The sequence below is a fragment of the Strix uralensis genome, chromosome 2 (genome assembly GCF_047716275.1).
Source record: "Strix uralensis isolate ZFMK-TIS-50842 chromosome 2, bStrUra1, whole genome shotgun sequence".
NCBI classification, from domain to species: domain Eukaryota; kingdom Metazoa; phylum Chordata; class Aves; order Strigiformes; family Strigidae; genus Strix; species Strix uralensis.
Window position 1 is genome coordinate 116,267,950 of NC_133973.1, and position 26,771 is coordinate 116,294,720.

At 39.8% G+C, this 26,771-nt stretch overlaps 1 protein-coding gene across 1 annotated transcript in view; it reads left to right on the top strand.

The window, feature by feature from the left end:
* The first annotated feature begins 1,495 nt into the window (after positions 1 to 1,495).
* The window catches only part of LOC141939712 (uncharacterized), a 158,003-nt gene continuing 132,727 nt past the window's right edge, over positions 1,496 to 26,771 (top strand). The window contains exon 1 of the mRNA XM_074859976.1: positions 1,496 to 1,679. Coding sequence (XP_074716077.1) covers positions 1,602 to 1,679 — 78 coding nt within the window. The 5' untranslated portion in view covers positions 1,496 to 1,601. The remainder of the gene's footprint in view (positions 1,680 to 26,771) is intronic.

A 26,771-nucleotide genomic window follows, 5' to 3' on the forward strand; every position in this document is an offset into this window, starting at 1 on the left:
CCTAGCTTTTGCATGGTGCATGGCTTCTTCTGGGCCACAAGAATCAGATTATTAGAATAAATGAATTCTTACAGAGTCAGATTGTCAATGTACTACTCCCCTTGGTGAGTTGTTGCATGTCCAATCTGTCCAATGTCAGTGCAACTTTTGTATGAGTAGGTATTCATTGGCAAGAATAAAAGAGTTTCAGTCTGGCCTCTTTCCAACATTGTGAATGTGTTACTCATGGTACAGTTACTGGCCAGTAGAATGAAACATACTCGGGACATTTTGACAGCCTCCTTATTGGGTAGCAAACATCTGCCTAGAGTCACAGACCAGACCCAGAGAGCAGGCAGGAGAAAGTCAATGCATCTTTGAACTCGGTCTTAACTCTCAATAGAAGTTTTCAAGGGAGGTATCAATCTCAAGTCACATCAGGTTTCTGAAATGTCAATACATACCCTCCCTCTCTTTGGCCAGTGGTGAGAAAGAAGCAGTTTCAGAGGGCAGTTGATTCCACCTATCTTGCTCCATTGGTAGGGGAGGAAATTAGGTGACTACTGAACTAGAGACCTATTTTTGGAAACATAAATATAGATCAGAGACAAGTTACCCAAACTAATTCTGTTCTTTGCATGCTGGTAATATTACATGATGGCATCAATCAGAGCTGTCTGCATCTGCTGTATTCATGAGGGAAGTGTCTTCCACGTGCAGCATCTCCCACATCAAGTAGCACAGTCCACGTGCCCAGTCAACCACTGCTAATGGTGGCTATTATACTACTTGATTACCTTTATTCTTTCGTCTTTTGAATTTTCCTTCCCGTGAGCATAAATCCACCCCAGTTAGTAACAGAGATGGAAAAAGTACTCTGAAGTGGACTGAGGATCATGAAGTAGTACCTTTCCTGTCCTGTCCTGTCCTGTCCCTCTGACCCTTTTGCCCTAGTCTCAGGATTAGACCATCTGTGAATCTTGTTATCTAGTACTGTGTAGAGCAGGTCGTGTGACTGATCTCTTGGCACAGCCAGTGTGTTGCCTTGGCGGGTAGTGTGGGATGAAAAAAGCACAATACATGCCTTCTCTGTCTGAGACTTGTTTATCTGCATGACATCCAGGCCACTGTGGGAGAGCTCTCCTCTTGGTGATCACTGGCAACCAAAAATGAATCAAATCAAGGCAAAGTTAGAGAAATTCTCCTATACAAAGAGCTACTCTAAAACAAAGCTTCGTTTTTGTTGTGCATTGTCCTGGCTCTGTGTGAGTCCTGTAGAGAGACAAAGGCAAGCAAGAAGGAAATCTCAGCTGCTTAGTAAATGCCCTAATTTGATTTATTTACTGCTCCCTTCCCCCACCCAAACTGTTCTACGAACCTGTTAGTCCCAACTCAGACAAGTAAAACCAGCTAATCTGATTAGTTCTGACACACAGAAGCACGGCTGCTGGGAAAAACTGGACCCTTACAGCTGTTTCAGGCTTCGGCTTCGATCATAATGTTATGGGTTTACTGAACGTATAGCTCAGTGTGACAGGAGCCCGGCAGCATGTACACAAGTGAGCAGTGTGACCGTCACTGAAGATTTCTACTCTGTGTCTGAGGCCACTGGAATACAAACCATGTTTCGTGTCACCTTCAATGTAGTGACAGAGAAAGTTACCTTCACCTTGGCAGCCTGCCCCTCCGTCACGTGGAAGGTAAGCTCAGATATGCATCATGCAAAAAGGTTGATTGCACAAGAAAATGAGTATCTGAACAGTTTTCCCAAGCATAGGCCATGTTTACAAAATTTTAAGGGGACTAATAATGTTTTAAGGGAACTGCACTGCAAAGTGGCATGCATGACTGGTTGAAGTTAGACAGACTAAATGGATCTGGTTCTAGAGAACAGCTTATTCGTTGTCTTTTAAAGCATTTCTCATCTGATATTCAAAATAGCCAAATTCAAGGTCACTTTTCTCATTCTGGTCTGGAAATGCCACTGTATTTATATTAACAGCAAATCCAGAGAGGTGAATAAACACAGGCTACTCATTTCTGTAAGGAAGGAATACTGTTTGGGAAAAGCTTCCAAGCTTCCTAGATCATTTAGGGGTTGCAAGGATTTGTGAACTGTACTAAAGTACAATAAATTAGAAGAATAATTTCTATTTCATAGTCCTTATGATAAGGGACTTGAAGCAAAAAAACCTTAGATGTGTAATTTTCTTGGCATGCGGTTGTGATAAAAATCAGCGGAAGCCAGAGATGCTCTTCATATCAGCTCCTTCTCCCATTCAGCAATTCAGTTCAGATCTTAATTTCCTTGAGACAAATGTTCCCATCTCATCTGGAAGAGACCAGCATTGTCAGGATGAGGTCCATTGCCTTTTCTTTCTCTCCTAGTGAGTGTACTTTCATTACAATGTAGCTTTCACTACAATGCAGTTTGAGAACACAGTCACTGTCTTCTGAACTGTTGCTTTAAAAACTTCATTTAGAGTCTGTGACTTACAGAGTAATTATTGTAGGAAGCTCACCTCTGTCTGTTACTATGACTTTCAGATGTGAGACAATTAGGAATAACTAGATACAGTGGCAGAGCAGGGTAATTGCTCTTGCTTTAGCTGTTCATGATTCATTATGCTGCATAAGTAGTTGTCATATATCATTGCTGTATCATTTTGTCAGTCTTGGACCTGTCTTTTCTCTTGACTTTTGAGGTAGACACTGCCCAGAAGCAGTTATTAGAGGGTCTTTAAAGGGCCTGGTACAGTGTGGCCCCAGTCCAGATCTGTGCTATTTGTAGCATCATACACTAAATAAAAACACCTGGGCAAAGTGCGTTTGGAGTAAAATTCACATGAAATTAATTTTACTGGACACCCTGTCTGTGGGAGAATTTGTGGTGATATTGCTTCAGTTTCCCTCTTTACTAGGAAAACTTACCTTCCCAAATGTGTATTCATTAAATGGTAATGAAAAGATAATTTCAACACAACAAAATGGCCTTACTTATGTTTGCTAATGATGTGTTAAAGATTTTTCTGCCTTCGTATCAGAGTTGTAAGGACTTACAACTCTACCTTTAGAAGAGGTGATTGAAATGGAAAAGGATGCTGGATCACACCATGCTGCATTGTTCCTACCTGATCCTGTCTCATGAGTTCTTGGTACAGCAAACATGGATGCGAATATAACCCAGCTAGGTGCTGCATTTCAGTGCTCGTTTATCACATTGCTGAGTGCTGTTAGATGTAAGTGCATTGTAGTAAATCCCTCTGGAACAAACTGGCAAGTACTGAGACGTGCATCCTGGCACACTTCTCCAGTTCTCCAGCTCTTCTATTATTTGCATAATTTAAATTATTTGATATGTGCAATGTGCAAACATGAGCAAATGCTTAAAAGTAAAAACTAAAAGAAACTACAGTACAGTAGAACTTCCTGAAATGTAGTAGATTTATTGATGAATTGAGTAAATAAATGTGAGAAAGTGGGCACAATTTTGTGGAAAACCAAGATGGAATGCCAAGCCAGCAGAAGAGATGGCTCTGCAGTAGAGCTTACATAAGTAATGCTAAGTTAATATAAGGAAAGTTTTGTGGAGGGAGGTAATATTTTTTCTTGACCAACTCTTACAGTTGGAAAATCCAACAAGGTTTCAGGCACACAAGCCTTCCATTTTGACAATAGGAGGCTAATGAAAGATACTGTTTCCCTACAAACTTACCTTGCTTATGTCCATATATCAGCCAGAACAGCACTGGTACTGCAAGGTAATTTAAATCCTTTGAAGCTGAAAGAGGTCACATTGCTGCTGGAGGAGAAAGGACAGAGTCATCTACTTTCAGACTGCTAAGTCTTTTTCTTTCAAGAGTAAGTGGCCCAGCCTGTAGATAACGCTGAGATGTTCTGCTTTTCCACATATCACAGCACAACCAGCAAATAAGTCTTGCACAGTGTGATGGGGCCAGGAGGATGTGGCAGCTCTGTAGCTGATGTCTTGGGGCCAGGAGGAATAGTGCAAGATTGTTATCTTTCTGCCCTATACTATGCAGCTTTAATTTCTGTTAGAAATTAATTTCTTATAAGAAGTATTGGTGAAAAATATTCTGGCCAAAATCTACTCTAATTATATGTAAAATATTCATTTATATGATATTTTAGTGGAAGAAAGACAGGACTCCTGGTGCAGACATTTCAGAGTCTGTAGGGCATAAACCTCATTGCTTTTGTCAAAACATTGTTTTGTAAAAACTAGTTTAATTAGAAGTGGGGGAGGATATCAATACAGGACAACTAAAGGGAAGTGACAGCTGAAAAGACTGTTGACAAGTGCGAAGGGCTCAGAGTTGAACATGCCTTTTCACATAGGCACCAATGCTTGAAAACCAAAGCAAGAAGCATCTTTATTGTAAACCAGAAGCATCCTTATTATAAAGCCTGAAGGAGGGGACTGGGCTGCTCTCCCTCACCTCTCTGTGTCAGTCTGCCTCCTCTCATTTCCCTGCTCTTTAAAGAACAAACTGCTGGTACTTCTCGATCTGTCAACAGGCGTGGAGCTGGTTAGCAGTGCAGAGAGCCGAGTACTCTGAGATACGCATGGATTACACAGATCAGACTGCGAACCATATCAGCTTGGACAGAGTCCGTCTTCAAAGGTGTTTTCAGGTTTTACTCATGTGAATTACTGTTGCATTTTCAATCACTTGCTGCTAATGTTTGGGGAGTCTCATGTTGTGCCTCTTTGTGTCCTACACCCGGCTTGAGAACCGATAACAAGATCATGCAGCTGTTGATATACCAACAAACTCCTACCACTCATTTCCTAACCCATGAATAGATGACATGCTGCCTAGGTGAATGCAATTCAAATTCACCGGGTACAAGCAGATTTGGTTACAGAATGCACTGTCTCATTGAGGATTAGCTACACTTGAACTCTATTCATTTTATCTTACCGTTAGTGTTTTGGTTTTGTTGAATCTTGTCTGAACTGTATGGGGACAAGCAGCAAAAACTGCTGGTTTGTGGCTCTCTATTCAAGGCCAGGAAATTCACTTGATGGGGATCAATCTAACTTGGGGCTTTCTTGCCAACTGATGCTGCGCTTTATCTCCTTGACACGGATAGATAAATGAGCTGGGGGTGGCTTTGCAGGCAGTTGGAGCCTGACCCAGATGTGTTGTTGCCAACTTTCAAAAGCTGCACAATGGCTCTCTCTCCCTGGCAGTTACAGCCGTTGGGGCAGGAACCTGTCATCTGAAAGGCTGTTAAGAAATAATGATATAAACTCCTCCCTAAGGATGTGGGAACAATGTTTGAATCCTACGAAGGGAACAATATCTGTGATAAGGGAGCCAGAAAAATTGGGAGCTTAGTGTTTGTTTTCTTTCAGCAGGGAGTTGAATACAGTGCTTCTGCTGGCGAAGGGCCGATGGGGAGGCAGGGTGGGAGGTATGGGAAGTGGGTGGCAGCATGGAGCTTTTCTGGCTCAGAATAACCTTCCCTGCTGCTGTTTTAGAAACCTCAGTTAGACTTACATAGAGCTACAGTCACCTGCCCTGTTCAGCAAGAATAAGTACACATTAGTGAACAGTCTGTTATTACTTTGTTGTGGTAGTACCTAAATACACCCCCAAAAACCGCAGTGGTAAATACAGTACAAACAGAAACAGGATGATCCATAGATTTAGTGCACACTAGCAAAGGACCAGACCATGAGCAGAAGGACAGTGCGGTGATGACGAATGTCATCCTCATGTGATGGCACCTGAGAGAGAAGTGAGTGCAGGACAAGGACAGCGTGAGTGTGGCATGTGCTGCAATGGATTACTCTAGGGCTGAATCTAGGAAGGTCTTGCATTGGTCCAAGGAGCTGCTCTGCTCCCCAGGTCCTGTTAAAGCTGGGGAGGTGATGGACCTGAGGAGGCTCAGCACTGTGGGGAAGAATTTCAGCTTGTTCTTTATTTGAACATTGTTTTCAGCTTATAGAACACTACATTTCTCCTTGAACAGTAACCACTTCATTTCTAACTGTTAAATATAGAGCTGCTAAATGCTTCCAAGTCTAAGTTCCCTGAAAAAACATCCAGAAACAGTTATTGCTCTCAGTCTTGATTTGAAATGCTTTTTTCACCTTGCTTTTATAAATCACCCCAATATATACACCAGCTTCCAAGAATTCAAGGCTCACAAGCATGTTCAAGGCTCACAAGCATGTATGAGATGTCTCTTTTTTCTCCCTGCTCGTGAGTGCAGACATACTGCATCTTGTATATTTGATAGTTGATTTTGTCACTTCTTGATGTACCCAAAAGAGAGGTTGACAAATTCCCTTCACTCTTCACAATATTCACAGTCCAGTAATAGTCTTTGACACCAAATACTTCTCTCAACAACCCTGAACCCACTGCACACTGACACAACTGCCTTTGGGATTATGATGACGGATTTGGGAGCTACTGCCATAGAAGCAAGTACTTTTTGAGGTGATGACTTATTATTATTTCTAGTAACAATCTGAGCTTTATTACCATGAGCCATGGTTTTCTTCCTGTCATGATACTTCTGGGAGTTCTGTAGCTCCCACATGTCTCCTCAAAGGTCTTGCTAGCAGAGATTTGCTAATCTTTAGAGGGCTGAAATCCTTTTCTCCATCTCTCCTGGATTATTTTTCTTACAACATAACATGCCCACCTTTGCTGGATTCTTGCCACACAACAAAAATATCAGTATTTTCTCAGCCTCCTACCATACCCTTAAATGAATGCGACTCAGATGGATCAGCAAATTCTTGCTGTGGGGTCAGCTAATGCTGAAAATCAAGTCTGTGATGCTTGTTTGAGCCCCAACTCCAGTTCACCAGCAGATGGTAGCAAACATCTCCTTCTCTGTGAGCTTCATCTGGGATTCTCTTGAATACGAAAGGGCTGGAGTGCCTCATCAGAGTAGTTTGTTTCCAGCGAGAAGAAATAAGCTGTAAACAAGGTAATTGTGCAACTCGGAACAAGGGAGAAGAACCACGGAAACCACGAAAATATTGCTGCAATCGGGACAGAATAATTAAGTAGAGGCCAGGAAAAAATCACTGCAGTGACTTGCACTGAATGGCATGAGAAGTATTTTGGTGTCACTGTTATTGTTCTTGTGGTGACAAAAAGGGACCATTATTTGCGATGTAGCAAATGAACAACACTCAGAGCAGCACGATAAAATCGAAACTGCTCTGGGTCAGCTCTGCCCGTGTACATTGTACCTTTGTCTTTGCACTGAAGACATGGGAAGTTCAAGATGGGTATTTTTACTAGAGGCTGTTTCTAGCCATTTATTTGTTTTTCTTCTGGGCGGTACGAGCTCTAGTTCTTTTATATTTGATACCAGCTGTTGATCACCACTTTCTCTCACTCTTTTCTGTATGCTATTCATTCAAATGGCTTGTTGTGACAACACTTTTCAGCTTCTTTTTCCTGACAGTGGCTAAACTGAGAGACAGGAGAGAGAGGGGGACAGAATAAAGTGAAATCTGCTAAACTGTGGTGTAATTCCCATAAGGAAATGTCTCTTGATTTATAAGGCAGTACTGGTTACAGCTGGGCAAACTATTTGTGGTAAATCACTGGATAAATTTTGCCATTGCTGTTTTAAAGTGTACCACCTCTTACTTTTAACTACCTTACTGGAGATTTTAAATTCTCTGACTCCTTCACGCAAACACTGTTCAGTTCTGTAAGCAGTTTCTGGGAAGCATTCCCTTTGTGCTCATTTCTCCATCAATAAGTGGTTGGTGACGAAAATCCTAAGAGTTGGTTCTGTTTGACTGGATACTGAAACTGATTTCTATGCTTATTTGTTAGAAATGAAAAAAGATCATTTAAATATAATTTAAAACAAGACAATGGCTTTTTATGGGTATAAAAATATGTTCCTTCTCCAGTGCTTACCATATTCTGAGCCAGAACATCTTTATTGGTTAAAGTTTAAGAATAGAAAGAGAAAGGAAGGAAATCCGTTACCGTATTGTGCTGTTCCTTTTGTAGGGCGTCTTGCTCTGGAAAGCAGAGCAGAACACCAGTGGGACTGGCTATACATCTGTCAGTGCTTATGAGATGTATCTAAGGACTTCAGGATTCTCCATTGGCCTTAAATCTTTCTATTTTCTTGCAATTATTAGAAATACTTGAATATCTGCTGTGCCTTTGGCAAATATAGCTGGCCTGAGTCCCTTCAGCTCCACTGGCATCAGTCAGCGGTGTTAGTGTTCATGTATGTTGTGCTGAACTACATGGGCAGGGGTTAAAGTCCTCCCACTGTGACAACACTTGTCTCCTCCAGTTGCGCTCTTGGCAGAGGTGATGATCAATCAGTTCCAGGGACAACCCAAAGTTTTGCTTGGGAGTTTTTGGTCCATATCCTTCATCAGGGAGATGTGCTGGGAAGGGTCTGGACATTAGAGGACCTAACAACCTAATTTGACAGAACTAGAACTGGAAGAGGGCATGTGTCAGTGGCTTGAACATCATGGTTTGGCGGTATGGTAAATCTGCCTTCAGGGAGCCTCATGTTTCATCAGAAATGCCATGGCCATCTGAAGCCAAGCTTTGATTCAGCATAAACTCACTGCTGATTCAAATGTGTTCAAAACCACTGATGGATCTATTCTGTACTGTCGGGTTTTATGCCCAGTCAGGTATAATCTTCTGTACGTTTCCATTTCTATGCTAGATCAAGGAACATCTGCCCTCCCACAGCCAGCATAAAGCCTTCACAAATGGATGAAACCTTTATGCAGCTTAAACTCTCTCCTGTATAGTGTGTTTAATCTGTCTGAACTGCAGGCACATTCTCATGTTGGACTGTATGCATTTTATATATATATATATATTTATATCCATGTTGGTGGTGCTTAGATACGCTATCAAGGAACCACTGCCTAAATGCATAAATACAACCATACAAGAAGCTGATATCAAATGCAAAATGTGAAGTGAAACTTTTGCTTGATCACATTTGCTTTCCCAAATGACAAGTGCTAATTTTTCCTCCAAATAGTTTAAAATTCAAGCAGGTAAGTAATGTGCAGGAGATCTGTTAAGAGAGATGCAAACAATACAGCTGCAGAGACATACAGATGGATGTGCGCTATTTCAAATATTAAACTCAGAATGTGTGCATTTACTAGTTAATATTAACTCTACCTTTAGTCATCCTTTACTGGCTTGATGAGATATTAGGAAAGGAGGTCAGAGGTGGTAGTAAGATGAATCTGGGTAAGAAATAGGAGGAAAAGAGCAAATGCATGGGAACTGAAAGCTGTCATTGGAGAGAATTCCTAGAAACACAGTAAACTGCAAGTGGAAATTGTAAGGTCCTTGTTGAAGACAAAGAAGTTTTGATTTGAGCAGTATGGAAACTGGAAAATATGATGACACAGCACCAAAACAAAGAGGTGTATGTATGGGGAAGTTTAAGAGTTGTCTTGTAGAAGTGAAATTTTAGATTCTGACCAAAAAGAATAAACTTACTTTATGTGAAGCACTGAATTTGGTGACAACACATTATGAAATGATAGAGCAGCTATGTGTTTTGGCAATGGGATTCAGTTTCTGTTCCAGTGCAGATGTTTAGTGCTTCATAATCATAGTAGTACTGGGGGTACTGGGGTATTATAACTCACTTAGACACATCATGCCTTATTTAAGAGTATCTGAAGCTCTTTTCACTATTACTATTATAAAAGGAGCAGTTGCAAACTTAGGGCAGCATGTAGAAGTCTCCTTTCACAACAGTGATAATTCATTCCTCTTTATACAATATCAGTTGTCTTGGTGCAACTAAAAGCATCCTAGGTGTTTTACAGAATATAAAAAGACATGGTCCCTTGGCCTAAAGTGCCTTCTGCTTTAGTTCAGACACAACAGAAGACATGTGAGAAATGAGAGTGAGATGGTGCAGGGATGAGTGAGACCCAGAGTTCCTCTAAAGAGAGCACTCTGGTGTGATGTTTATACAAACTGACCGTTGAACTGTGTCCAGCCGCCCCTCTCCTTTTTGAAGTTAGCCCAATTTTTTGCAGAAGCAAGGGTTGTATGACATTAACTGGCATTGAAAGTGTTCTGACTGATGACAGTTTCATTTTTAACTTTTGATAAGAGCTCTTGTGAATCACAAACTGGGGTATTAAAGAAATATGTGTCAATTTATCTTAATATGCCATACTGTAAATCACAATGATTCACCTGCTGCTTTAGAAGAACTTCAGCAACCCCTGCAGCAGGGACAGGGACCTCCAAGGGCTGGGGGGTGGGCAGTTGAGAAAACACGTATTACATACATCATTTAACTCCCAGTGTGGCCAGAAAATGTGGTAGAAATGTTTCCTGAGCTGTACCCTATTCACATTTCTTATAAGGCCAGCAACTTCTAATCAGACTTGTAAATCCCAGTGGGTGTTTGCAAAACTGGTCTCAGCAGTGGGGAATGTTTAGCAATGTCTTTGACTGCTTCACTGTAGCTAACAGTGCTTTTCACAAAAAATGTTCCCTGGCAACACCTTCTCTCTGAGAGACAGACAGAAAAATATAGTTTAAAAATCTTTATTTACAACTGGAGAAAAATAATCCTTCACCTTAGTGAGCTTCTGACAGTTATTGAGGCTCCATAGTGCAACATTAACCTCTTTCCCAAGGAAACTGGCCAGTTTATCCATGTGATCATGGGTCAGAATACACTGGTTCTACTGCTGTTACTCATCCTGAGGGTTAGGAAATACAGGATACTTCATGCAGCTCCTCAGGTCTCACTACCTTCACATGGAAATGTGTCCCTCCTACTGGCTGTGGGGTCCTCTGTGATCAGAGAGGAGGGGTAGAACAGCTTCCTTAGGTAGGTGCTTTGGGTTCAGGGGTGGAGGTGGCAGACAGCTAACTCTCTGCAAAGACCGTGTCATTTATTTCCTTTTATGCTTTTAAGTATCCCTCCCTCTGTCCTCTATGGCTAAGCAGCCCCATCTGTCTCTGATTTAGATGTGATCAAATTAACATCCTAACACCCAGCACTTTTCAAAGGAGGTTTTCAGAGAACCATATTGATGATGGCAGTGGGTATTTTCCTAATGTTCATGAAGAGACATTTACATCCTACAGTGATCAGCAAGTAGCTCTGTAAGGATGTTATGCTGGATTACCCTGGTCACTACATCTCTGCATTGGCTCTGATTTCCAGCACCCAAGCTGAATGAGGAGCCTAACCAAAGCAGGGGTCCAACATATTTCTCAAAATATACTCAAAGTCCCATTTTTTGAATCCATACAGAATTTCATTAATTAGTGCCTCTGAACATTATCCAGCAACATGCTGGCCTACACTGGCCAGCCCCAGGCTTGGCTTGTGCCAGCTTTGCAGGCTCTGCCCCTCACACCCAGCTGGTTGCAGGTGGCTGCGGGTAGCACTGAACATACCTACAAATGAGAAAGAATATTTAGCAAGTGTTCTCCAATATAAACTTGTTCTCTCTTCTTTTCCTTATTTCCCAGTCTTAAGGTGAGATGTTTCACCTCTCCGTCATTATCTATCGGCTCATTTCCAGACTGGACAGAGCTAAGGGGGGCTGTACACCTTCCACTAGTGCTGCCTGGGCCCTCCAGCAGGGAGAGTCTCTGCTGCACCTGCTCACATGCACACATCTTCCAGTAAAATGGTGCTGGGAAGAAAAAAAAAATGTTTAAAAGAGGCAAATTGAGTGAGCGAAAAGTTTTCCATTTAAAGTTTATAAATCAGTAGATAAAATGAATGAAACAGTGAGCTGTGCATAGCCCAGGGTATATGCAGTATGACAGACTTCTTGTTAGCTTTACCTGTCTTCAGAGAACCATAAAATGGTTTGGGTTGGAAGGGACCTTAAAGATCATCTAGTTCCAACCCCCTGCCATGGGCAGGGACACCTTCCACTAGATCAGGTTGCTTAAAGCCTCATCCAACTTGGTCTTGACACCCTTCAGGCAGTAATATAACCGAGCTCTGGATGAACACTGTAACTCCAGGTAAGCTCAAAGATAAGCTGAGAGGCTTTCGCCATTTAAACCTCTTTAAGGTCCTAATACATTAGCAGGAGATTTACACAGACCAAAAATTACATAAACAACCACTTATGAAAATGTTCTCTTTCATCTGGGTGCCAAAATTTGACCTCTCTCTGAAAGCAAAGGTTTTGTATCAGCATTTAACACTATGGCTGCCACTTCCTTCCCCTGGTGACAGCACAGGGCTCCTACAAGTTGTGTTTTGGGAGATCAGTAATGTGCCTGTATGTAGCCTGCAGACTTTGCTTTGTTAAAGAGTATTAAAGTATATGGGGTTTAATACTTTCTTTGGTTCAACACTGAAGTTGCAATTTTGACCTTTATCACTATATTAGAAAGCAATGACAGGCTCAACTGTTTGCAGGAGTTGTTTGTCTTCTACAAACTCAGATTAGCTATTCCAGTAACACGCAATTATTGTACACTATTATAACCATTAACTAGTGACTCCTCAACACAATGAATCTCTGTATTCTGAAGAAACCAGAGGACTCAGTGGGTCCAGTGCCCATTACCTTGAAGGATTTTGAACCAGAGTTTGTCCCTGAATTACAGAAAACATTAACCATGCTGAAACTCATATATCATTGCCTTCAGTTACTGAGTCCTTGGAATATCTACTGGTTTTTTGACAAGATATAAAATGTCTTTGCAATTTTCTTTCAGTATTCTTCCAGAGAACGGCTTTGAAGTGGTCACTGATTGCAGGCTTTAATGACTGAAGAGTCTCATTAAGGGAGATCCATAAGGACCGAGTTTCTAGGTTAAGAAACACATGGTATTTTCACTTCTGGAGGAAGGCCAGGAAGGCCTGTGTGCATGCTTAGCCCTCTCTTACTAGACAGAGTCATTGTTATGGGCCTGGCATGTTTTACAGGTATCCTAAAAGCCCTCAGTCATCTTCACAGAGAAGCATGTTGAACACCTATTCATATTTTTCCAGTGGAAGTAGTCTAATAGTTTAGGGTCTGGAGGGGTGATGGTATACATTTGAGTCTTATCTCAACAAACATGCAGTACTCAGCCAGAGAATGGACCTGTATGCAAGAGGTGGGAAACGTTCCCAGATCCCAGGTTAGATATTGTCAAATATCATATTTATAAAGGAGAAGGAGAATAACCATTATACCTGTGAGCAATGTGCAGTTCATTTGTTCAGTAACTGAAGGACTGGTTGTCTAAGCTGATGGGTAATCTGAGCTGCTGTGTTTCTGAGCTTTAAAATGTTACTAATGAACATTAGTCATGACGGAGACTAACATTCTTGTTTGTGCTGATGTTTAGCCAGTCTGAAAAGATGTAGGTTTAGTAAATGATTTCCAGACTTTGAGATTCTACCCAGTTCTACACCCAAAGCTCACCAGCAAGAGGGAATAATTTATACCACATTGAAGTAAAGAAACAACAGAGTAAAACCATTAAAGCAACAAGACAAAGGCCTGGCTTTAGCCAGGGTGCAGAAAAGTATTCATCTGCTTTTGAAAGCTGTCACTGCCTCCTCCTGTAAGTTGCACTGCATACATTGCAAGATAACTTGCTTTAAATGGGGGGAACTGTTTATAACTTACTGAATCCATAATTTTGAAGACTTTAGACATAAAGAATCATGTATAGCTCAAGTAACATTGGAATATTGTAATTGACTTCTTTCAGCTGTAAAACTCGGAATCCAAGATTGCAGGCTGAACTCTTCTGAGGAATTAATTTTGTCCAATTAGAGATTTCATTGCTGTCCTTGTGTTGTGAGCAGTTCAGTTTGTTCCATTCACTGTTCTTTGCAGTTTTGTCAGCAGGACAATTTACTGCAGTGTGTCCATGTGTAGTGAATCCATAATGAATTATGGAAGTTTGCTGTGAAAGCCTGACCTTTTCTGATGTTTGTATTAGGATTTCTCAGTACTTCTGTTCTCATATGTTTTAATACTCTAAGCAGAAAGTAGTAATATCAAACATTGCTGAAGAAATTCACTTTAAAGTCTACCCAGACACATGAAAGCTCATCCTTACAAAAAATTATTTTCTACAACCTAAAGTAATGCAAATGTTACTAGCTGAAAGATACTATTGGAGGACATAGCACACTCCTCAATAGGTTTTCACCAGGCAAGTAGAGTTATTACAAACACAAAAAGACTTAAAGTTGTCTGTTGGTCAGATATATACTGCACAGCATGTGATCATCATTAACGTGGATTTCAAAAAGCTCAGAAATGTGGCCCAGTTTTCTCACACATCCAGAAAGACAGATACTTATCTAAACAGTTGTATTAGCAAGATGCGTTTGCAAAGCATTGTAATTTCTTGTCCTAGCCAGGGATAGTGCAAAGCTGAGCAAGAATGAAACAATTTATCCCAGTTTTCCAAATATTACCTCATGTCCAGTATTGGTTAGATGCCCATGTGGTTGGTATCTCTTACAGTATCTTGGCAGCTTTTCCGTTCTCAAATACATATGCTTTGTAAAGAGCAGGTTCCAAGAAATGTACTGAGCTCATCACATCCAAACTCCCACTGCTATTCTACTGTTATGTGACTTTGGAAAACAAAGCGACCATGACTGGGAGTCAGAATGAGTCTAACCCTGTAAAAGAAAATTCTGACTTCAGATAATTTTCATAATTTTTATTCCTTTAAAATGGCTAAAGCCAAAGTGAGGGAAAGTTTGATCCTGAACTGGCCTGTTAACCTGGGAAAGGTGCCCTCTGACAGTCATTAATTTATATGGCCCCTGATGTGCACAGGGTTGAATATCTCAGCTGGTGAAAGGATACAATGCTCTGGACATTTGGGGTCTAATCTAAAGCCTTATAAATTCAGGCAGAAGCTTTCCAGGCTTTGGATCACTCTTTTTAGATCTAATTCAATGTCAAGTCAAGCTGGATCTGTTTCCCAAACAAAACCACAGATGCAGGCAGATAACAAAAGAGCTGCTGTATTCTTTTAGGCAAGCAGAAAGGAAGATTTATTTCAGAAGCCTCGAGATAATGTCTAGTCCAAAGAATCAGAATGGATGTGCAGATATATCCTCTTAAAATTATTATGACCACAGCATTCCTTGATTTACTGACAGCATGGTCAGACGAGCAGCACAGATCCAGCCTCTTAAGTTACATGGTAACTGCAATGCAATTTGAAATCCTTTGTGCTGAAGCTGGTTTAAGCACACGTGTTTACAAGGCTTCCTAAGGGATTAGAAATGTATCCCTTGGCCACTCTTTTCTTCCAGATAAAGGGATGGTCTTCTCCAGCTTTAGGATGTCCCAGTTAGACCATCTGTGATTCTGGCCCTGACTGTAACGGAACATTTAAAAAGCTGTGAATTCAGACCTTAAAAAGAAGCAGAAGTTACAGAGCTAGTAATGAGACAGGAAGATGTAGAAACCTACAGCACAATCTGCACTGAAGACCTTTGTTGTTTTTAATGTAGCTATGTCAGTGCAACCCAGTGAGGTTAATGGACCATTCCCTGGTGCTGTTGTTACTCCAGTAAACTACAAGAGCAGTCCACAGCTTTGAAAGTCTTGTTTTTCCCCTTGGCGAAATGCATGCATATAAGACGTTTGTATTGATGGTAGCATCAGAAGTAAGCAGGGATGATGCTGTTTTGCTATAGGGGGCTGGGTCATCTCCTACCTTAAAACTCCCTGTTTGTAGAACACATTTTGTGTTTTAAACTTACAACAATTACCTGTTGAATATGGGAGAAGAAAGCAAATGGGAACTCGCCTGGTCTACTTTCAGCATTATTTGGTTTGCAGCCTAAACATGGTAAAACTTGAATATTACAATATTGCAATGAAATATACCTACCAATTGGGCAGGACATGTATGCTTGTGTAGGTAGAGGGACAGATACGCTACTGCACGCCCCTCTTGATTCAGAGCTGCAGACTGAGTTCTGATGAAGCAGAGTAAAACCAATAGCAGGGGGCAATAACTTTTGAGGCAAAATGCTGACCTTGGTAGCATATGGTGCTTTCTGACGTATCTATGCATGGAGATCTGTTTTAATATTTAGTTACCATTATAGTGTGTTTTACATCCACAACATATGTTCATAATGGAGCTGCATTAGGTATTATCATGCAGATACGAAGAATCTCTGCCCCAAAGGATTTATAAACCAATAATTCTTGTTCAGTTTAAACATAAGTTATTTAGTAAGCAAAGCCTTTACAAGTCTGTTTCCCACTTATATTCTGTAATGACTTCTACATTTTTTTACATGCTGGGAAAGGAATTGCCTGAGCTAAAATAAGGCTTGATCTGAACAAGCTACTGACCTGCTTGTCTGATAGCTGTTGGATATATTTAGTCCCCAGTGACCAAGATTTGTTTTACTTGAGACTGGAAGTTCAGGGGCTTGCAAGGCTGGTGCCTGTGTTACCATTAGCAGAGCTCCACTAGATCACAAAGAGAGCTCTTGTGAAAGTCAGACTGCATCATCATGTTTCAGCCTTGCTATCCAAGACACCATCAAATTCATTTAGTTTAGAGACAAGAAAGATCTTGACTATGCTGGGGAGTGGGAGATTTTTCTGTGAGTGATTTTAAATGGCTTAGTGTCGGGGATTTATTTTTTTTCTTTCAAGAAACTATCCCATGGTCTTTGTTTTTAGGAAATTCCCTTTGTTATTTGATGCAATTTTTCCTATACTGAGCTTCATCATAATGTCTATACAAATAACACCTGTATGTGAAATCATGGTAAAGCACTTTTTCTGCAGTTTATTTTCAGAGTACTTGAAAAATACATTTGGAACCTACATGCAATCAACTTAGCAGATTTTATTATTGAAATCCTAGAACTATCAAAGTCAGTAGCAACTCCTCATGAGTTTAATAGGTCCAGAATTTTATCTTTGTAAGGAAGATACTAGTGGTTTTTTTTTTTTCCTCTATGATCTTTAGAACTAGCTGACACTTGAATGCAATTGCAGCACAGATTGCATAGAAAAGTGTGGAGAAAATTAGCAAAGATCAAGGGACAGCTTACTTGACTCCTGGTAAGAAGACATTTTGCTACCAGGTGTGTTCATACTCTATGTAAATGTGCTTTGAGACCTTACTGAATATTACTTGCTGTAGAATGATCTAGTATTATGTTTTATGAAGTCCTGAAATACAGATTTCCTTTAACAAGACTTAGGGCCTGTTTCTGGAGGGGTGCAGTTCTAGGAACTAATTATGACATGAGATTCCCACCAAAGTGGGGATGACTCAGCTCCTCTCACAGAAATACAGTCTGACTTATAAAGGTAAGCCAGCTCCATTTTCATCTGTCCTTAATACAGCGGTCTATATGATATGTTGATTCAGTATTTGTGAAGTGGACCACTGAACTATCACTGTAGTGCAGGTGATTTGGACTCATTGGGGTGGGAATTGCTGCAGCCCAGCGGTGCAGCAGAATCCTTAAACATTGCAATGGTGTGGCCTCTACTGGTGCAGTAAGGAATATGACTACAGAAGCACCAAACTACTAAAAGCAATAAATCTCAAAAAAAGTTTTGCTATGGCTAGGACTGTAGGATCTAGTGGCTTAGCATAACCTCTCTGGAATATTTCTCTTCAGGAACTGTTTTGGACTCTCTTTGTGAACAGATGTTCTGCAGAAATTTGTTTTCCAATGTCAAGAATAAGCACACATTTTACTTTAGAGGTGTTCTGATGTTTCTGCATTTGTTTTTTAATAAAGCCAGAAAGCGTGGAGGAAACTGGAAATTAAACAGACATAAATATATAAACCTTTCTTTCTCACCACACTATAAAAATAGCTGTTTCAAATCAAGTTACAAATGATCCTTTAAGACAGATCATTAATTCAAATGTGCTCTCTCAACCGTATTTAAGTGTCATCTTATCCAGGGTGGGGATAGGCACAAATCAAATGCACAGTTCAGAATGACCCTGGTCATTGTGTGGGAGTTGAAAACTCATCTGATGGAGGGCTTGTGAATGACCTCTCGCTTTGTACCAGGCTGCATCAAACTCTCCAGTCAAATACCCACTCACTTCCTAAGCGTCCTTAATCTAGTGCAGGTAAAGTAATTGTTTACATGCAAAATGCTAAACATATGTGCAAATCTAAATTCTCAGGCTATTGCTAACTGTACTCTGGCAAAGCCTTAAGCTGCAATGAGCTGGCGCATCGCTAGAGGTCGTGGTGGGGAAAGCGCTCCACCGCCGGTAGTGTCGGATGCCCAGAAAGCGCTCTTTTTGGTTTTTTCCTTTGGCTGCCTTTGGCTCCTCGATTAGATCTGTATGCGTTACACTGCTAGATATGAAACTTGGATTTGTTTCAGAATCTCTGAAATACTTTTTTCTGACATTAACAATATAAATAAATTCTTCATGGAGTTCTGCTCATGTTTAGCTTTTCAAAGAAAAGCTGATGAGTCACAGGTTTCTGAAGCGTCTTGTTCCCAGCATTATACTTCGCAGACATTAATTAGAAAACATCCGAACAATAACAACATTTCCCCTGCTGCTTTTGGAAGAAAACAAAATATGAATCCAATTAGTTTGAATAATTCTAGGATCGGATAATTGTATTGGTCACAGGTTTTATTTTCTCCTTGGTGCCACATTTTGTAAAATCAAGTCAAGTTGAAACAATAGAAAGACAGAAGGAAGAAAGTAGCATGATATCCTGTGAACACCAGCAGTATCATTATCTTCCCTTTGTTTTCAGAAATAACCTAATGAAAAGGCTCCTTCAAAAGCTAAATGCCTTTGTTGAATACTTTCTCTTTTCCTGAAGCTATTTACCAGCACAAAAGGCTTCAGCCTAAGAATCAACACAAAACCCTGAAGAAGAACAAGGATCAATGGAACAAATGTTCTGCCAATCTAGTGCTGTAACCCAGCATAACTGTTAATTTCTGCAGAGCCATGGACTGAGGTTTTTGTGTTCCTAAAGGTCAGGATTTTGGTACTTCCTGAAGTTCTGAAGACCTGTTTCTGATCCCTATATTTAGCACATACTAGGAAGTGATAAATCTGTATAACTGGCTTTAGAAGTACTAGCACACTTTTAAAACACTCTGAAAATATTTAGCTTCTCATTAAATTAACTGGATTACATTTCTACTTCTTTTCGTGAAATTGTTCCCTGCAATTAAAGGACTGTATTTATCTTATGAGACCTCCCTACAGAGTTTGTACTTCTGTTGCTTTTAGACAACCTCTTAAAACAACAGTAGCTCAATCCTTATATTTTCCATCAAACTTCTGATTACACTGTGAAAATATGAACTCCTACTAATGCTGACAGTAGGATACATGTGCATTTTTCAGGTGGCAATATTAACAGTTGCTGTAGAGGTGACATTGCAAATTCAAAGCCAGAGTAACTCTACTGTCTGCACTATTTGTTCTCCTTTCACCCTAATCCACAGCGATGGTGAACAGATGTAATATGCTGCTTATGATCAGAGATTTCCTGTCCTCAAAGGACCTTGTGAAATTGCCTTCTCCTTCCCATTTCCAGATGCTCATTCAGAGGTTCAATTGAATTAGGCTTTGAAAACATTGTCTAAACATTATCTCATTCTGTTCCCTGTGATTATGTTTTTCTTACCTTTATGAGAAGTGCTTGCTGAAGCCTCTCTGATCTGAGCACAGGCCATTGTGCCTGGCACTGGGATTGTACCACATGCAAGTTGTCCTTGAAATCTACCAGACATTTTTGCAGCCAAATTGTTCATAAATGATCTAGAAATGTAGAATTTATGAGACTCTTTTTGCTTTGGGCTACTTTATTTTACGTTATCTCTCCAGGTCTTCAATTCTGCTTGTCACAACCTAATGGATATCTGTGTGCTGATTGGTGTCATTGTAGTAGCAGTAGATCTAAGACATACATTTGGGTTGTCCAGTGCTTTGTTTTGCACAGTGACTTGGAGAAAGTGCCAGCAGCAGCACCCAATGGATTGCCCATTGGTAAGAATGTCACCGGCTATCAGTTTTCTAAGTTTCTTGTCCACACAGTTTTCCAGAGAAAGTTCAAGATGTGGATCACAAGAATTGTCTTTTTTGACAGGCCTCCTATTAATGTTCTTCAAATGTGGAGAAGTAGAGAGGTTTCTGTTTCTCAAAATATTTCCATGGATCATGTTCTGATTAAAAATGTATGCATCTTGTTATATGCATGAGCTGCCTCCCCTGAGATGCGAAACTTGTGACCTACTTTGAAAACAACACTAGTGCAAAGTTTCCCAACTTCTGTTGGACACTCTTTCTCATTATCTGCAGCAATTTCCTGCAGTATGTTGGATTCTGCTTTGGATGTGACCTGCTGCCGACAGTAACTCCTGCTGTCATCCTTCTTTATGTTGGCAAGCTTCCACTTTATGCCAGCATTCCTACAAGAACAACTGAAGAATGACACTGAATCATGTCAAGTCAGTGTAATCCTTTATCTGTTAAAAAGATTTATTTGGATAACCTGGGTCACTGGAATCTGTGGAGCATCTGGATGACTGGACCCCTATTCCTCTGGCCCTTAGTAGCTGGCAGAAGATGATTTCACAAATGTGATACAGAGTTGAGCTCGTATATCATACTCTTCCTTGTGTTCAAGGTTTGACTTGCTCTGTGCTACTTTGCACTCCCATTAAAATCTTCTTTTCATTTTTCTGTCATGTGCAAACTATCAGAGTACTTCTGGAGACACTGTGATGCTGGCTTCTACTGCCCTTGTTATACCAATGTGCCTACTAAAAGAGGTGGCTGTCTCACTTCTTTTAAAAAGAGTGGAGTCTGCCTGCCTACCTGCCTGCCTAGATGCTTAAGTGACTGAATAGGTATTCTGTAGGTATATCTGTAGGTGCAAATAAACCATATCAGAGATATACAAGAGTGTGGATGGGGCAAGGGAAAGCCTGAGGAGAGGATTAAGAGAATACAGGGAGACTGGGGAGAGAGGGTATGTGAGGAGTTAGCAGTGGCCTGAGTGAGGATGAGTAAGCAGAGAGTCTGGAGGTGTAGTGTGGGAATATAATCAAAGGGAGAGAGAAGGATGCGGAGCTAGTCTGAAATGGAGAAGTTTTTTTGGTGAAAAAGAGGGCCAGAAATAGGTACATATCAGCAGAAGTGAGGGAAAGGAACAGTCTGTAGAGGATGATGAGGTACAGGAGTAATTGGAGTACATGGACAGAAGGAAGATCCCCTTTCTGTCCTCTCCCTGGACAGATGATGCTGGAGTCCCTGTCAGCCAGGTAGAGGAGGAAAAGTGCCCTTGTGTGCATGTGTAGACCTAAAACTTGACTATGATATGATCTTACAGTGGGGAAGTTGAGGGTCTTTCATTTTAGAAGTTTACTGTTAAAACATGGTGCGATGTGATGATTTTGTTTTCATCAGAAACTGGCAGCCACAGGCTGGTTTATTTGACAGTGCTTGTAACTTCTTGATGTGCATCTGCAGGAGAATGACATTTTGCACCTATGTACCCTGTCTGAGTTTACTTTAAATTAAATTCATTAGACTCTCCAAAGCTAATTAACGAGATTCTTCCATGCTTAACAGGGCCCTCAAATACATGGTCATATTAGTTAAGATCTTTTGATTAGACTTGGCCTTCAGTTTAAGCATAGGCTTTGAGAAAAATAGCTGTAGTTGCAGAGTTTAGTTTGATACTGAAAATATAATCTATCAGTTTTATGATAAAAATTCTGTGTACTGTAAATTTTACTATCCCTAAATAAATAGAATAATAATAAAACTTGAACTTAGCCTACAGTTGATCATATCCACCCCAACACAAAATTATTATGTTCTTGTAGATAATTATTTCCAGTGAAAAACTCTGTTGATGAAATGCAGAGGAGATAATAATTTATCTTCATTGCATTAATAGTGCAGGTTTCATCAGACACGTGTTAAAGTTTTAGCCAGAAAATAATCAGTCTATTTGTGGAATAGGATGAAACTAGTGTGATTGGAAATTATAATTTTTCTTACATATGCTTATAAATTATATATGTAAGGAAAAATTGTGGAAATCTATTGTTTCCAGCAGCTATGCCATAAAACGTTTTGCAATCCATCACCTGGATTGCAAAAAATGCTTTCAGTTTAACATATATTTTATGTAAGGTCTCAATTGTTGTTCAGAAAATGAGTTATTTGCAGTATAGCAATGAATAAATCCAGATTAAATGTATCTCCTAACATATATAGTTAAGATGTTTGTAAAGTCCACCTTTTAAATTCATGGTTCATAATTTATTTCAGGAAATAGAGTGTTAAATATTAGAGATATTGTGTCTGCAGACATATCGGGGACCATCATTGAGTTTTCTTCAAGAATGATGAAATCCTTACAGGTTCAATTGTGTAAGAAATTGAATTTTTGGCTTTCAAGTCAAATGAGAAACTCAGGAAACTTCTGCTACTTCTTGTAAGTATCATTTAATTTACAAAACAGTAGTTCAGTTGACATCAAATTAAAGAAGTCTTCTGTTTGGTTTGCTTTTGTCCCTTTAAAATTTAAATGTAGATAGGGTTCTAAAGAAAAACAATATTGAAAGAGAAATATAAACATGAGTTTTGAAAGTTTCTACATCAAATGGTTGAAGCTTTTTTGCTTTTACTGGCTAAAAATCAGAGAACTTTAGAAGAATTTACCAATAAAGATGCATTTGTTGGTGTGGGAAAATAATGTTATTCTGCTTATTAGAGGAGAAACCGCTGCACCGAGTAGTTTAGGTTTGGACTTGAAGTGCAGAAGTGTTCGTATGTGCATGAATCTATAGTTCTTTTAGATGCACCAAATAAGTTCTAATGTTGTCTCTAGCCCAGAAGCTGTCTATTAGCAATAGCACATCACTGAGCTCCAGCTCATGTCTGCTGAGTGAATTGAAGCACTAAACTAAGTGCAGTAACATCCACTTGTGAAGATCATTGTTGTGGCACACACATTTATCGCTAAATAACAGAAGCAAAGAAATTCTACATAGTGTTCCAGCATGAACACACCATTCCTTCACTGGGTAGCCAGTTATCTCCTACTACTATCTCTGCCATATTTTTTCAGTCACATTTGGAACTGTAATTCTGGTGGTTTTCCACAGCTCCCTATCACAGCAGCCCTCCAAGCTTCAGACAACTAACAAAGTACATGTGGGGACAGCTCAATGCATAAGTCAGCAGAGGGAATTTGAGGAATGTTTGGTAAATCCATGCAAGAAAGCAGACATTTCTAGGAGACAGACTTCGGATTGGTCTTCAGGTCTGGTCTGTGGCGAGCAGTGGCCATATATTTGCTTAGGCTGGAAGACAAGAAAACACATTGTTGGGTTGCCGAAATTCTTGTTTTATTGCTTTCACAAAGGTTATGCATAGTAGAAACCTTAGGAATTGAACTGAGATGTTTCGTCATGTATAGGTATTCACAATTTTATCACAATCAGTGTTACCTAATAGTCCTATAAACTCTTTGGGATATTATATGGATGTTCTAGACCACAGATGAACTGGTTTGGGCATTTCCCTAAAATCAGAGGCATTTTATTGTTGCTGAGAGTCACTGGAGACTGTGTGCCTTACACAAGAAGAGGTTTGCTTGCAGGTAGTAAAGGAACTGAAATTTGCTACCAGTACTGCACATAGCAAACTCTGGTACATCCAATAGACCCCATCCTTACCACGCTACTGCCAGCACTGATCCATTGCTTCTTTCTGGGTCCCTGGTCTTGGAAGAGCGAGGAAAAGAGCTATTTGCCCACTGTCCTTTGAACAAAACCCAACAAAACAGACCCTGCTTCTCCAGGTGAGACTTAGCAACCGGCTGTGGCACAGAGGTTACTTATTAAAGACTTTGCTCAAGTAGCTGAGCTGACAAGCCAGCAAGAAAGGTTTTAGTAAAGAAAAGTGCTGCTGCGTTGAACCATTCAGTCCGAGTGATCAAATTTTCCCCAAGAGGTGCAGGACAAGTTTGTGAAGACACAGTGTATCTGCCCACACAGCAGTAGTACTAGAGCAGTATTCAATATTGGAAAGAAAAAAGATGATGCATTTTTCCAGCACAACACATGGTTGGACGGGACTGTGGCCTTTCACCCTGACATTCTCAGCAAAAGTTGCACTTTGTGTAAGTGGCTCGTAATACATGCCATCCTCGGTAGTTAGGAAACGTGTCTGTGCCCTTTGGCATCGTTAGAGACCAATAACCAGAGCAGTAAACAGACTACAAATTTTTTTGGCATTTTGGGTGAAGTTGCTTTTAAAATGTTCTTCTGTATGGAAAAGAGGACATGACTCAGTTAGCAGAGTTACATTATAAATGCTGGCTTGAAAGTGTCCCATAATAGCTCTTTTCATTGCAGGCTCTCTGCTTGCAGGGGCTAGAAAGAGTACACCCTGCCACCCAGGCCTGTTGTCCTTTTTTCCCTTGTTAAAGCAATGCTTTGATGCTAGCATAGAGACAGCTGCAAACTTAGTGTAGCTGAACGCCAGTTTTCTCTGATCAGATTCTTGCCAGGGTCTTCGCATGTCAGCTCTCAAAACACCCACAGGATAAAGGTCTCTGGAACAACACAGGTTATTAGTAACAGTCGCCTGTTATTAGTAACGGTTACACTGTTACTGTCACTTTAGAGCACAGTAATGAGTTTGCCACTGATGGAGAGAAGTAACATTTTTTTGTTGTTGTTCCGTAATCAGGTAAAAACACAACTAAAGCTATAAAAAATCTACAGGATCAAAATGAAGCTCTTTAATGAGAACCCTTTGGAGGCCTAACCCAGTACAGTTTTTAGTTCCTATCTATGTACCCGTGTTGCTGCGGACTGCAAACTCCCTAGGATTTTCGTGTGGTGGAGTGAGACTCATCTCCACTTTGCCCTACCAATATACTTAAAGGCTTAGATTTAGAGGAGCTGAGCACTTGAAGCAGGCCCTAAATGTCACTCAGTGGTCTTCACATTTGCAGTGACATTCTCCTGCTCTGAAAACCTATTCTTTTAAATTATCTTTGAATTGTCAGACAACTATATTGAATTTATCTCATTAGGAAAATGGTTCTGAAAATGACCTTCAGAGACAAAACTAGAGATTGTGGTAGAAAGCAGTGGGCAAAACAACCACAAAGGAGGATCAATATTACCATGTATTTGAGGTGAAGGTTGATAGGATCTGGAATTGAAACACATGCTATTTTACTGCAAATCAATAGTTATACTAGAGGTACCACAAAGAACAGAGCTAAGACAGTTTTTCTTATTTAAGGTAAATTCAATACAATTAGCAAGGTTAAATTTGCATATTTTGTCAAATGGCCAATACTGAATAAAAGCAACAAAGTATTTCAGAAAATGCACAGAAATATGTGTGTAATGCAACTGTAGAACCTAATGAGATAAACAAAAAAGCACTAATCATAAATAATTAGCAATATGTCAACATTATGAATTCATTTTAAATCACATAGGCAAAATTTCTTATGTAAGATTTGTATTCCCAAAGTATGATAATTTCTAAGCAGATGCACAACGTTATTGATGATGATATGAATAACTAGTCAGCCCTTTGAGGAAATAGGGGAATAATACAGTTAAGAAGAAAGAAATTATTTACTATTTTCAAAATATGAAATTTTGGGGTTTTTCTCTTCAACTCTGCTCCTAAGGCCAGCTTGAGGTTTGGTGAAGGTTCAGGTATCACCAAACTGATGTAACTGTCTCCACTGAGATTCAACATTGAAGGGAAAAAATGAATGTCATTTATGATCTATTGTTGCCTATGTTCAGAACAGCTTTAATGATAATAACACAGCATTGCTGCTTGTAATGTTGTAGCAGTAAGAAAATTAGGAAAATATTTGGGATGCAAATATTTTAAAAGTGTGTCTCCCTTTGTCGTACCTAGCTTGGAGATAGGCATTATGGAATGTTTGGTTTAATTTGAGTGGTATTCAGGCAAGGGCTTGAAAAATTTCAGTACCAGAGACTATCTTGTGTGAACTGTTTGCTTGAACAACCGCCTTATTTTAAAAGGAATATCATAGATATATTGATATTTTCCATTGGCTGTTTGGCTGCAGAATCAACTTCCTTCTGTGAGTCCTGATCAAAAATATTAAGGCATTGAGGCATACCGTAGGATAGATTGAGCAACTGTAGAGTATGGAACCTGGGTAAGAGCTGTACAAATGCAGGATGCTCCAGAAAGTGTCAGAAGGGACTATTCTGAGATGATTTGAATTATCTTCTGTTTGGTTCCTTTTCCCTTTGCCTGACACAGTTCTAAATAGAGATAAAATATTTATAATTTTGAAGTGAGTCTCTTTCTCCTATAGCACGTAAGTAAGTGCTATACTGAGTTGTGCAAGGCATCTGTAGTATGTTAAGAATCTAGATAAAGGTGACAAACTGGTCTTATATAAATATATTATCTTTACTGATTGTCTACACAAAACTAATTAAAAATTTCAAAGTCCCCAAATCTGTTCCTGGATCTTGAATAAAACTTTGAAATGAGAATATTGTAAGCAATTTCAAAGTCAGGCACAAAACTAGAATATTTCTAGGATATGTACTGAGTTTTGTTGGCTATTTGATCTACTGAATGAAATATATGCTCATACTGTTGCGTTTTGACATAGTGGATATCTACCTTCAAAAAATATCTACAACCGAATGTCCTTTTTATAAAAAAAAAAAAAATCACATTTTATATTTCACTCAACTCAACTGATATTTCACTGTCATTAAGCTGAAACAA